At 56.2% G+C, this 13755-nt stretch overlaps 1 protein-coding gene across 1 annotated transcript; it reads right to left on the bottom strand.

Moving 5' to 3' along the window:
- Nucleotides 1-170: 170 nt before the first annotated feature.
- On the bottom strand, nucleotides 171-1073 carry B0H18DRAFT_990655 (uncharacterized protein). The gene has a single exon (XM_048045010.1). It carries the CDS (start codon nucleotides 1006-1008, stop codon nucleotides 475-477), a length of 534 nt encoding a protein of 177 aa, XP_047896498.1. The 5' UTR covers nucleotides 1009-1073; the 3' UTR covers nucleotides 171-474.
- Nucleotides 1074-13755: the final 12682 nt, after the last annotated feature.

Below are 13755 nucleotides of genomic sequence, written 5' to 3'. Positions count from 1 at the left end.
TGACCGATGAACGGCGGCGGGCAGACGAGCGGGCGGGCGGGAGCGCACGCCGACCGCGCGCGCGCTGGGCAACTACCCGGCACACGAACATGGCCAACGAACGCGCGCAAGGCGAGCGCGTCAGCGGGCAGGTCAGTGGGTGGGCAGGTGGGCAGGGGGGGGGGGCAAGTAGACGGACAAGACGGTGGGCAAGTAGACGGGCAAGACGGCGGGCAAGTAGACGGGCAAGACGGCGGGCAAGTAGACGGGCAAGACGACGAGCAGCCAAGCGAGTGAGCGGATACCTTAGAAGGCGGACGGCGCACATAGGGCGACTGCCCCGGATGCAAACACGGCCAACAAGCGCACTGCGCGCGCGGGCCCCGGACGAGCAAAAAGGCGAGTATGCGACGCGGCGATGTATCGCACGATGGGCATGACGGGCGAGGGGAATTGCCCACCACATGTGAGTGCAAACACACGCAAGCGAAATCACTAACGGTAGGCACAGAAGGCGGCGGCGACGTGGGGCGCGACGCGGAAGGCGACCACATGTACCCAGGGGCCAATGCCCCGTGTGCAGACACGGCCGATGAACGGCGGCGGGCGGACGAGCGGGCGTGCGGGAGCACACGCCGACCGCGTGTGCGCTGGGCAACCGCCCAGCACGCAAACACGGCCAACAAACGCGCGCGCGCATGAGCTCAGGACGGGACAGACAATGGACAGGGCCGGGGTGTGCGGAACACGTCGACCACGAGCACACAGGGCCAGTGCCCCGCGTACAAATGCAGCCGACGAGCGCGCCGTGGGCGTGGGCACAGCGCCGAGCAGGTGGGAGGGCGTGCGGATGGCGCGTAAGAAGCAGGGACGAGTAAGCCTAAGCGAGCGAGGAGGACGGCGGCGGGCGCGGGCAACGAGCCCAAACCCGCGCAGGGACCACCGAGGTACGCCAACCCACAGTGAACCGGGGTAGGATACAGGTAGCACCACCCATGGATACGGGTACGCTCGTTGCGGGTGCGGCATGTCTCACCTGCTATCTTATACATTCACCGTCTTGCACACCCGCCGTCTTGCACACCTGCCGTCTTTGTAACGTGCCTTACTCAATCCCGCAGATACAGTGCACCAATCTCCATTGAGAAGTGCGATGTATCCGGAGGACGACGAGTTAAAGGACTTTTCCTTCAACTCGCCGGGCGACGACCTATAAAGGTACGACGCCAAACACACGCAAACGTATATACATACAAACATATCGATCCAATAAGTCCATAACGGGATTACACACGTCCATACGGTAACGTCCCGTTACACTCCTCCTCCCTGGACTCGTCCACGGGTCCACGATAATAGAGTATGCGCGAATATATAAGGTCATTGGACCGTGATGATGAGGCGAAGCGACAGGATGACGACGGCGACGACGTGAGTGCCGACGGCGACAGCCTGCGCGGTGAGAGGAATGATGAGGTGAAGGCGCCAGCGACGCGCCGGCCAGTAAGTCTATTGCGGACGGAATTGAAGAGACGGGAATGTTCGCGACGCCGTGATCGAGAAGTACAACGCGCCCGTAAGTGCGGGGTACAGCGACGACATGGTACGTGTCGAGCAGCCTGACGATCGAGACGATCAGTCAGAGTGGCCAGAAGGACCATCCCCCGGGTGGTTCTCATCAGGAGGAGGTGCATCCGCGGCAGGCTGGGGGTTCTCCTCAGCCTGGCCGTCTCCCATGGGCACATCCACAACCGTTGTCGGGATGTGCACCGTAGGCGGGATTGCCGGCAACTGCGCGATATCGGGCACGTCCACGATGTTGACGTCGCCCGGACTCATGGGGAAGGTGCTGAAAGGGGCACCCTCATCCAGAGGCCGGCTCTCGTGAATATTGCGGCGTCGCCGAGCGTAGTCCGTGAGGAACTGTGCCTCGCCGGGCTGGATACCCATGCGGGCGAACCACCGCGCTGCATCATAGATGGTAGCGTTGGAGGCGTTCCACGCGTACGGGATTGTCGCTCGTCCGTCGCCGATGGGATAGTGTCCGTTCTCGACGATGAGACCGTACAGCCCTTCAATGGAGAAGAGCTGAGCGACAACGATATCCCAAGGCCTTCGTCCGTTGGGGGATCGAGGTGCGAGGCGGCGTATCAGATGCACCGCCTCGGCATCGTCGACGTTAGGCTCGCCGTCCTCTACACGCACCCCATCGGGTATGTTGTGTGGGTAGAGGCGGTACCAATCCACCCATCGACTGACCGGGTCTTGAGGGTCAGGCTGCGGCAGTCTCGCCTTCTTGGTGGGCGGCGCACGCATATGGCTGCCTGCCTCGGCGTCAGCGCGACGCTTCGTCGATTTTGACGAAGCCGGTGGACCACTGGCAGTGGACGTGGGTACGGTAGTCGTCGTCCGACTGCCAGAGGATCCGGCACCAGGGGTTCCCGCTGGTGGTGCAGCTGCTCGCCTCCGTTCCTCTTCTCGACTCTCGCGAACGGCACGCTCGATGTTGCGGACCTCATCCGCGTCGATCTCGGCATCACGTCCACTGGTGGGCGTGATGACCGGAGTCGCGCGCGGAGGACGCCAGTTGCTCACGAGGTGATACATCCCGTCGACGTATCGCAGGCCCGCGTCGTCGTGGGTCTGGTGGATCAAGTCCCGGACCCGGAAAGCGGCCTCCTCATCCCCGGCCTGTGCGACGCGCAACAGATTGCGTCCGTCCACGTCGCGGCGGGGGATGAAGTTGTGCCATTGTCCGGCGCGTATCACCAGCGAGTTGGCCGGTAGCGGTACGTCCTCGGGCCAACCTTCAGGAGCGACCGGCGGCGCACCCGTACTGGATATGTACTGGGTACGACCGTCGTCGGTTCCCGTCGTCTGCGGCCGCGAGACCGGTTTCCCCTTCGCCCTCTGCTTCCCCTTTGCCTTGCTAATCCGCTTCTTCTCCTCTTCTTCGTCTACGTCATCGTCGTCGCTCTGGTCCTCGTCCCATCCTCCGGGTTGCATCATGGCGGGCAGCGCAGGCGGCCTGCTTGGTGCCGGCGGTGGGACGGTCCTTGACTCAGGCGCAGACCGTGGCGGCGGCGGGATGACGGGTACTGGGGAGCGCGTTCGTGGCGGAGGGGGGCTGGCTGTGTCCTCTCTGGCACAGTCTGCCTCGTCCTCGGCTCGGACCGTACTGGCTGCGCCGGTTCCGGTGCAGCGTTCCTGGTCCTCGATTCAGACCTCGACGAAGCCGGCAGCTCCGTTCGGGATGCTGTCTGCTTCGGAGGCCTCGTCTTCGGCGGGCCCATCTCGTTGGCCTTTTGACGCTCTTTCTCCTTTGCTCGGTACTCGCTGAGCTGGCGTTGAGCGTCGTCGAACTTGTCCTCGAGGTACGTGAGGGAGGCGTCCCGCCTGTCTACGCGGTCTTCGAGCTCTCGGACTTCCGACCGGAGTGCTTGGGCCGCGTCTTCGCTCTGATGGAGTCGAGCTCGCGTTTCGGCCAATTCGTCCTGGGCGCGAAACGACCTCTGCTCCAGTTGGTCGTACTGACGCTGGAGAGAATCTACCAGCTCCCTCCCCCCTGGAGCCAACCCCTCTGAAGGAGGTCGGCTTCAAAGCGGGCCCGGATCTGGGCCTCCACTCCGTTGACGGCCACACCGAAGCTCGCGTCCTCGTTCTCCGACCGAGGGAGGTGGGCGAGGTACGCGTCGCACACGGTGCACGACCCCGGGGTGTGGATTACCAGCGGAGCTGGCGGGTGACGTGGCACCCAAGTCTGCGCGAACGGGGCAAACAACGACGACGAGCCACCCACAGTCCCGAATTGGTACTGCGGTGTGACGGGGTCGTCGCGTAGTCCGCGCGACTCACGCGCCTGTTGACGAGACGCGTCGATGGTTGGCACGCCGTGCCCAGCCACCCCAATAGGCGGCGGTTGGACAACGGCGTCCGATGTCGAAGTCACCGTTGGCGGCGACTGCGGGCTTGAAGTCGACTGAGTCGCCGACGGTGCCACCACACCAGTAGGTGCGGCGACACGCGGGGGCTCGTCGGTGTTCATGGGCGAGGATGGGCGGGACATGGTGAAGTCGGTGTTGTCGTGGTTTGACGTGGAGAGTTGAAGTTTGGGAGAAGGTGAGTGCAGCCACAGCGTATTGAGGCGATTGCCACATCATGTGACTCCTGACGGCGCGTCACTGCCCGATTGGGCTTTGACGCGTCTTCTGGGCGCTACACTCTCTTCTCGCCGCCACTTCAAGTCCAGTACCACCACTGCTTCGAGTGGTGGTGCTCGCTTCGAAGTGCCGCCTTCGTGAACGGTCGTACTACCCCATTAGTGGTGGTAGTGCGTCGTTCTACGCCCTGGGTTTCCGTGGCAGCTTCTTCCAGTCCTTGACGCCATGTAGTGTCAAGTACTCGTCGAGCGCTGCGAGGTCCTTACAATTGGCATACGGTTCCCAAGTGCAGTCTCCCAATGTCCACCGGACGTGGAATTTGATGCGCTTGCCGTCCCAGTTGTGGCCTATGATTTCGTCGACGAGCCATTCCTGTTCTTCGTCGTCGCCGAAGTCATAGTACGACCGTGCCTCCCGGTGAGGAAACATTGAATCATCATTCGGTTCGTGTCTCCTTAGGAGGGAGACGTGAAACGTCGGATGGATTCTACGGTCACGTAGTTCCTTCGGTAGTTCCAGCGTGTAGTTCGACGTACTCGGATTACACGCCGCTACCTTGTATGGTCCAATAAACTTGGGCATCAGTTTCCTAGCACGGCCGCGAGGCAGCGCCAGGTTCTGCGTACTCAAGTATACTTGCGATCCTACGTCGAACTCAGGTTCCTGCTGACGGTGCTTGTTGGCCTGGAACGTCTGGTGCACTCGACTTTCAATGATCGCGTCGTGTGCCATTTCCAGGTAACATTGTGCTCGTTGGGCGAATTCACGAACACCTGCATATGTGGTGCTCGTGGAGAATCCGTTCAACATGCGCGGCATGTACCCGTAGTTGAGCTCGAACGGTGCGAATCCCGTCGTCGCGCTGGTGGATGAGTTGATAGCAAACTCCGCGAGGGGTATGTTATCCACCCAATTCAGCTGGTCCGGCGACACCATGGAGCGTAGGATCTGGGATACGGAGCGGATGGTCCTTTCCGACAATCCATCCGTCTGGGGATGGAATGAAGTGGACATCAACAACTTCGCGCCCAATATGCGATGAACTTCACGCCAAAATTTGACGTGAATTTCGAATCGCGGTCCGATACGATGGATTCAGGCAGTCCATGCAGTCGCACGATCTCGCGGACATAAATCTCTGCGAGTTCGGCGGCGGTGGTCGTGGTCTTGATGGGGATTAAATGTACCATGGACGTCAAACGGCATACCACTACCCACAGGTAGTCGTATCCGTTGACTTGGGGAACGGTCCCACGAAATCCATGGACATCGATATCCATGGTCGAACCGGAATCGGGAGCGTATGCAGCCATCCCGCTTGGAGATGGTTGCGCGGCTTAGACGTCTGACAGGTTCCGCAGGTAATGCAGAACTTGTCTACGTCTCGTCCCAATTTCGGCCACCAGAACCACCGACGGACGTACTCAGAAGTCTTCTGAGATCCAAAGTGCCCTATCGTGGTGTGTGCCTGGTCAATCACCACCTCCGTTAGGAGGCGGCGCTTGATCAGCGTCCTGGGTACACAGAGAACCTCTTCATGTTGACGGTTCTTCGTGTATATCAGTCCGTCGCGTACTACGAAGGTCTTGAACTGGTCCGGGGACTCCAGTACCTTCCGAAAAGTATGGTCGTCCGAGTACCCAGCCTTCATCGCGGAGATGAAGTCCGTGTCCCGTTCAACCTTCTTTCGCAAGGATGGTCCATTGGTCAGTGACTCAGCAACCGTTGGGTTGCCATTCCTTGATGGTTCCTTCTGAACCGGCGTGGACGTGGGCTGGGCGGCGGACAATGCTGCTGCCTCAGCCTCGCGTTCGTGCTTGTTCTCGACGAGTGGATGGGATGCTAGTCTTCCCATTCGCAACTCGAGAACACGGTTCGAGGGTAGGTCATCGAAAGCGGGGTCCAGACGCACGTCCGCATTCACCATGTGGTGTATCGGAGTGACGTCGTCGGACGTGTCGTTCTCGTAGTATCGAGACAGGCAATCCGCTACCTTGTTCTTTCTTCCTTCGACATACGTGATGTCGTAGTCGAAGCGGGACATATACTCATACCATCGAACCTGGCGGTTTGACGGATTGGGTATCCCGTTGAAGAAAGTGAGGGCTTTGTGGTCCGTAATGATGTGAATCTTACGACCAAGCAACTTGTCTTCCCACTTGAGCAGGGCTTCCATTATTCCGAGTGCCTCCTGCTCATACGTTTTGTACGCGCGTTGAGCACTCGAGAATTTCTTGGACAGAAAGCCTGCAGGTCGACAAGTCTGCCATTCTGGTCCTTGACCGTACACGGCGCCTACTCCGAATAGTGAGGCGTCCGTGATCACCCAAATGGGTTCGTCGATCGAGGGGTCAATTGGCTTCAGTATGGGAGCCCGACTCACAAGTGCTTTGATTGATTCAAAGCATTTGTCGTGCAGTGCTCGCCATACGAATGCTCGGTCGTTATGGCACATGTCGGCCAGCGGGGACGTATAGCCACTTACCTCGGGCAGGAAATGCGCGAGGTAGTTGACTAGTCCAAGAAACCGCTGTACCTCCTTGTACGAACGAGGTGTCCGCCAGTTGCGGATGCGATCCATCTTGTCTCGATCGGCATGCAGTCCTCGGTCGTCTATGAGATGACCAAGGCAGTCCATTCGCTTCGAGTACAAATCGCATTTCGTCTGACTGAGGTATAGCTTGGCCTTCCTCAGTCGGTCGAACACGATACCGAGATGTTTCTCGTGTTCTTCAACCGAGTTGGAGAATACGAAGATGTCATCAAGGTAAACGTGGACGAAGCGTCCGATGCAATCTCTGAAGATCGCAGTCATTAGCGACTGGAATGTAGCAGGCGCGTTGCAGTCGCCTTGTTGCATTACCAGGCTAAGGAACGTGCCGTACGGTGTAGAAAACGCCGTCTTCCAGACGTCTTCTGCAACGATACGGATCTGCTCATATGCGTCGGACAGGTCGATTTTCGATCTGTACTTCGCTCGAGCCACGTCCATTCTGATCTGGTCCTGGTCGGGAAACGGTGTCACGTCCTTTCGGGTATTGTCATTACGCTGTCTTGCGTCAACGACAGTACGCAGTTTGCCCGACTTCTTTGCAATGCAAAGTAGCGGAGCGGCCTGCGACGTTGATACTGGTTCCCACCATCCTGCATCTGAATACCGCTCTATCTTGTCGAGTAGCTGTGGTTTCATAGCATCCGGGCACTTGGGCAAGCGGTACTTGTACTGCTTGTCCTGGTCGATGAGCGGAATATAATGGTTCACCTCCCGGAATGGCGGCAATCCGGGAGGTGGAGGCTTCATTATATCCTCGCACTTCTTCAACCACTCTTCGCGCAGTGCGTCGAGTTGTGGGTCTTCATTCAGGGACTGGCGTATCTCCTCGTCGACAAGGAAGTTACGCACAGCTCTGTCAACCTCGTCGTTGGTTCCATACGGATCCAATCGACCGAGTTTGTCTCGCTTGGGCTGCTGCGATGAGTGAGGCATCGGTGGATTGTCCTCGCTCAGTCGTGGCAGTTTCGCTGTAAACTGATTTCCTCTGTTTACAGGCACCTTCCGCCGAGGCGTCACCACTTCTACTGTTAGATGTGGTGGCGGTCGGTCTGAAGCCTTCAATGTTGGGTTGCGTACCACCTGCGGCGCCGTAGGTGGTACCAACTTCTTCGTTGTTCTATCCACAATAGAAGCGATTTTTGGGTCGCTCCCTTCCCCCCTCAAGACCTTGTTTCCTTCTTCCGCATAGCGAGACAGGGGGGGCTGCGCAGCGGTGGATCTCGCTACGCTGCCCTATTGTCTTGAGGTGGTAGCAGCACGTAAATGCGCCGTACCCTGTCTTGACGATTGTTTCGGCGGTGTTCCCACACCTCAGCCTCCTGGACGGCGGTGTAGGCAGGGATGTCTACGCCGTCAATCCAGATCTTCCGCGTACGAAAGTCTAGGACCACGTTATGCGCATTGCAGAACGTGGTGCCTAGCACCATATCATACCGGTCGATGTCAACGACATCGACGTAGTTGACGTTGTTGACGGGGCCAACCGTAATCTTCGGCAGCGCACCATAATTTATGGTGGTGCGACTGCCCTTCGTTCCAAGCTGCAGGTTGATCTGCTCCTTGAGATCAACCCTGTCAGCCTTGGACAGGTACGCCAACTCCGGTGATATAGTGTCGGTCGTGCACCCTGTGTCAAACAGAGTGTACGCCTTCACGCCGTTGACGTCGACTTCCGCGCATAGTGTTCGCTGCGAGTCGGGGGCGCGCTTGGGCTGGTCTTTCGGATCCGACGTTCGTCGAATCTTCGAGTCGTATAGCCAGGCTGCCTTCATCGACCTCGCCGAGGGCATGACTTGCATGGCACACGAGCGCACGATGTCGGTCATTGCGGCATCGTACGACTGGTGGGCCAGCTGTTCATGGCGTTGTTGGGTCGACTGTTGTCGCTCAATCCGCATCGCACCCATCCACATTGAACCCATGTGGACGGTGTGTCCCTCTTCGTCATCTTCGCTACGATCGTCCACAGGAGAGTTTTCTCCTGGGTCATCGTATGCGTAGTCTCCGTAGTCGGACTGAGGGTGCTGGTCGGTTTCGATACCTGTCCTAGCATCCTCAGTGTCCACTGCGTTGACTTCTTCCCGTTCCGACGTCTCTTCGACCGGCTGGTCAGTCTGATGCATGGCGTCCGCATCGCTTTCTTCAGCGACGCGTCCGGCATGCATCTGGACCTTCTTCGGGTACGTCTTGCTGTAACCTCCGTACGGACGACCATCGGTGGTCGTCTTGCCGGTTGGAGCAGGAGTCTTCTGGAACCTGCTGGCCGATCCATCCATCTGGTTCCCAGACCTGAAGTTCGCACCGTCCATCTGTGTGCCTGTCTTGAATCGTGGTACAAAGGGTTTCTTCCCCTTGTTCAACGACTGACCACCGCCGGTATTCTTGTTACTGGTGGTGGCAGGCGTTGCTGCCTTCGTATTGGCACTACCACCATCCTTGGCGGTAGTTACCATACGTTGCAGCCACAGCGCCGATCCCGCTTTCTGAGATCGCTGGGCGTGCTCGTACTCATTGGTCTTCTCAATGATCTCCTGCAGCTCAGACCTCTCCGGTGTGAGCATGCAAGTGTTCCTGAGGTGGTTCTCGGCGTCGCGGGGAAGGGCAGACATAAATTTGCCTTTCCACACGTACGGGCTTGGCTTCTCAGCCATACGTTCGCCATACCGAGTCAACCGGTCGATCAAATCTATGGCACCGCCCTTCTGGGTGTATTTCGCGCCATAGAATGCTTCGGCCGCCTCGATCTCACCATCCCGTCGGATGTACCGCTCATGTAGTATCATTATTACATCGGCGAACATCCAGGCGGGCTGGTTCGGTTTCGTATAGTTTATGCTACGGATGTACCACATACTGGGTTCCCCAGTAAGTGAGTCGCCTAGCATGCGGAGCCTATCCGCGTCCATCCGCGGTCCTGTTACGCGGAGCGTCTGGAAGTACGAGAGGAGCTTGTAGAGCCACTCTTCGAACTTGTACAGATCGTCTTCGCCGCTCCAGGCCGCAGGGGTTTGCAGCTTAACGGATCGCAGGTACATGGGAGGGTCATCCATCGGTGGATCCCCTACCATGGTCTGGATCATGTTCCAGCACTTCTCCCTCGACCTTGCCAAGGGGTCTAACGCGGTTCGCGTGCGTGCTGGGGCGGTGCTTACGCTCTGAGGGTCCCGGCTCGTACCCATGTATGAGTACGCCTGGAATCTCCCATAGCCAACCCCGCCTTCTTTCGCCTTGGTTGGGTCGTTCCCGGAGTTAGAAGCGCTTGAGCCTCCAACTCCTGGTTCGAACACAACGTTCGGTTTCTGGGGAACTGGCGGTATAGGTACCCCACTTGCTGTGTACCTATACCCGTCGTTCTCGGTCCTTGTTGCACCGCCGCCGGTTCTCGGTGGAGGTGCGGGACCCGGCATGTGAGGGGGCGGATCTTTTGATGGTACAGGTCCGTCCTTCGTCTGGAAGAACGCGTACCCCGGCCCCGATGTACGGTACGGAGACCTAGTGAATCCCGGTTCACCAGGTCTCGGTTTCCGTGGTTCCGTTGGTACGGGACCCGGGGTTGGGGGTACTGCTTGGGCAGTGCCTCCTAGGGTACTGGCTAGCCGTTCCGCGGCTGCCATTCGCCTCGCGAATTCCGCGTCCGACTCGTTCCTTCCCTTGGGGAGGACCAAGTTTGCTGCTGCGAAACTCATATTGGGATCCGCGTTGATATCCGGCCGCGCCGGTGTCGAGGTCGCCGCTGGGGGCGTCCTTGGCGGCGGTCGCTGTGTCGGTATATCATTCGACGACTCGTCTTCAGTTTCAACGGTCGTAGGCCTAGCCTTCCCCCATCCGCCGAACATGCTTTCTGCTCGTTCCGGCCTTTCACGCTCCTTGCCTTTGCTCATGGGCGGACTCGACTTCCGAGGCGACGAACTTGGTTCGTCTGTCTCGTTGTCGGCCTCCGTTCCCGATTCTCCTCCTGGCTTGTTCGGGATTCTTGCCTCGACGTAGTTGGCCATTTCGTTCATGAACTCTTCAACTCCCGCGTTGAGATCCCTTCTTAGCTGGATGAACTTGGCCTCGGACTCACGCTGAAGAGCCTCGATAGCCTCCGTGTTGGCTGCTCCGAGTCTCTTAGCATGGCCTCGAATCGCCAGGATCATCGCCGATGCGCCCGACTGAGTCCCGCGACGGGACCCAGGCGAACCCTTCGGTTTGGCTGACGTCGAGCGTGCAGATTTACTGGCGTTGCTCGACTTCTTTTCCTCGGGCGTTCGGACACGTCCGCTTCCTTCCGGACGTGCCGGAGATATCCTCGCTGAATGAGGTCTGGCTCCGCTGTCTGGTGACGCAACCAATCGTTCGTCACTAAACACGCGAGCTCCTCTCGGCGATACTCTCGACGTGTAAGGTTGTTCACCTCGCTTCGGTGATCCACCCAATTGGGGTGGATCCACGGGCGAGTTAGCTCCTTTCGGAGAGGGGGACTCAGGTGCTTGGTCCGCCATTTTCTTTCTTGGTAGAAAGCGTCCGCGACTATCGCGCGGTTGTTGCGATTTAGGTTTTGTAATGATGAATGTTGTGATGGGGGTTGTTACGTAGCGTGCAGTTCCCTGATAGAGCGCCCTTCCGAGTGGAAGTTCGAGTTATCGAAGGACTGTAAAAAAGTGTAACGTGCCTTACTCAATCCCGCAGATACAGTGCACCAATCTCCATTGAGAAGTGCGATGTATCCGGAGGACGACGAGTTAAAGGACTTTTCCTTCAACTCGCCGGGCGACGACCTATAAAGGTACGACGCCAAACACACGCAAACGTATATACATACAAACATATCGATCCAATAAGTCCATAACGGGATTACACACGTCCATACGGTAACGTCCCGTTACAGTCTTGCACACCCGCCGTCTTGCACACCCACCGTCTTGCTCGCCTACCTGCCATCTTGCATTATCAATCACCCACCGTTACATTCTCCTTCTGGTTGTGCTCGCTTTCTTGTCTGTTTGAAGTCTCGGTGTACTAAAACTGTAAGAGCCTACAAACTAGATCAAACTTCCGATATAAACTAGATTTGTTTGTTAACAGCATTGTGGGCAGTTTCAGACGAGAGAGAGCATGGACAAGAAGTGTGATCTGTTGCTATAAGGCTTGCTCAATATAGTTCCAGTCGAGCTTGCCTATGGCCAACACTGCCAAATTCATACTCTGTCACTGTATGGATGTGATGGTTCGCTTTGAGCAATGAAACTCGTTGTCAGTTGGCCCAACATGCACATACACTCTTCGTAACTGTACTGCAGTTACACTTGATATAGACTTCGGGATGTCATGATCATATGTTCAGTACAACCTCTATCAGCATTCAATAGTATAGAAGTACAAAGGAGTGGACAACTAGAAGATATGTACACGAACTCAATGATAGTGGTCAGAGCACCCACTAAATGCGTGAACACTCTCCAGTGTTTTGCCCTCGGACATTGCCTCGGCCATGTCCCCGAGTCACCCGAGATGGTCTCATTCTCTTTATAACTTCACCTCTGAGCCACCATATGCTATGAGACTTTGTACCAAGCATGACTATGTGTAGTACATGGCTTGTATAGAATTCTGTGAGAATTGAACCGTGGGGTGTGTTTGTCTAAGACATGCTCTCCATGTATAACCTTCTTAGCTATCTCAAGCTATAACATTGCCAGATTGCTTCAGAGAATTGCCAGCAGCCACATGTACCATAGACACAGCATGAATACAACTTCTGTATGTACTTGATTCAAACAATTGTCTTGCAGAAGCTGAGATTTAATCCACATGCCTCTCAATATCTCCAAACAACATGTCATTTTTGAAACATATCCTGAGATCCTCTTCCCATACGAGCTGAGATTACACAAAGCCAAAGTGCTCTTTACATACACAACAATGAGGCTAATGGCCTACGTGAGTGGCTTCCCTAATCTACTACATGTAGTTCCACAGCAAATACAGTAGATCAGCGAAGTATCATCATTGTCAATTGCTGCGAGCCATTCAGGAATCACTCTAACAGAACAAGGAATACCTCAGTGTCTTACCATTGTATCTCTATTTGCTGATATACAGTTACTACATGGTGTATTGCACCTCAACACCGTAATGACTGTCTATAGACACAGTCACGGTACAAACATATATTGGACATGTTCAATAATACATCCACACCATTGGCCCCAAACCAATGAGCAAACAGCATACAGTTTTGCACGTACATACCATTCAAGTCGAGTCAAGAAACAAGATGCATACTTGCTGCCTTGTCAATGTCAAGGAGGTTATCACGATTCAAGACGGTGAGTGTCAAGGAGGCTTCTTGACCAGTCCGCCTTGATACCTCCAAGGAGCTCTCCGTCTTGAGATGTCCGTCTTGAGATGTCCATCTCAACTTGTCCGTCTTGAGATGTCCGTCTTGACAATGTCCGTCTTGACAATGTCCGTCTTGAGATGTCCGTCTTGAGAATGTCCGTCTTGAGAATGTCCGTCTTGAGAATGTCCGTCTTAACTTGTCAGCCTTAACTTGTCAGTCTTAACTTGTCCGTCTTAACTTGTCCGCCTTAATTTGTCCGTCTTAACTTGCCCGTTTTGATTTGTCTGTCTTCACTTGTCCGTCTTGACACCTCCAAGAAGGCTTCTTCAATATGCTCGCCATTTTGATATCCTCCTTGACACTTTCCACATTGAAACCTCATTGGTGTTTGCCCACCTAGATACCTCATTAACACGTTGGTATTGACCAAGATGAGCCAACCATTAGTTACCTTGGGTCAAGAAGGTCTTAGTGAGTAAGAAGGTCAAGAAGGTCAAGAAGGTCAAGAAGGTCCAAGAAGGTCGGCTGAGTCAAGACGGATATCGGCCAGGAAAGATACCTCAGCTGATGCTCGGCTCATGCATTGTCTTGGGTGAGACAAGACAGTCGGCTGAATCCAGACAGTGGTCGGCTGCAAACCTTCTCCAACCGACGGTCGGATAGTGCATTGTCTTGGGTGAGACAAGAATGGTCGGCTGAATCAAGACAGTGGTCGGCTACAGATTTTCTCCAGCCGA

The sequence above is a fragment of the Fomitopsis serialis genome (genome assembly GCF_022376445.1).
Source record: "Fomitopsis serialis strain Sig1Antser10 chromosome Unknown B0H18scaffold_14, whole genome shotgun sequence".
Lineage (NCBI taxonomy): Eukaryota > Fungi > Basidiomycota > Agaricomycetes > Polyporales > Fomitopsidaceae > Fomitopsis > Fomitopsis serialis.
This window is presented reverse-complemented; position numbering and strand designations above follow the sequence as displayed.

What these genes read in the sequence shown, in the direction of transcription:
- B0H18DRAFT_990655 (XM_048045010.1), bottom strand. Translation starts at nt 1,008, where the DNA reads ATGCCGCACCCGCAACGAGCGTACCCGTATCCATGGGTGGTGCTACCT.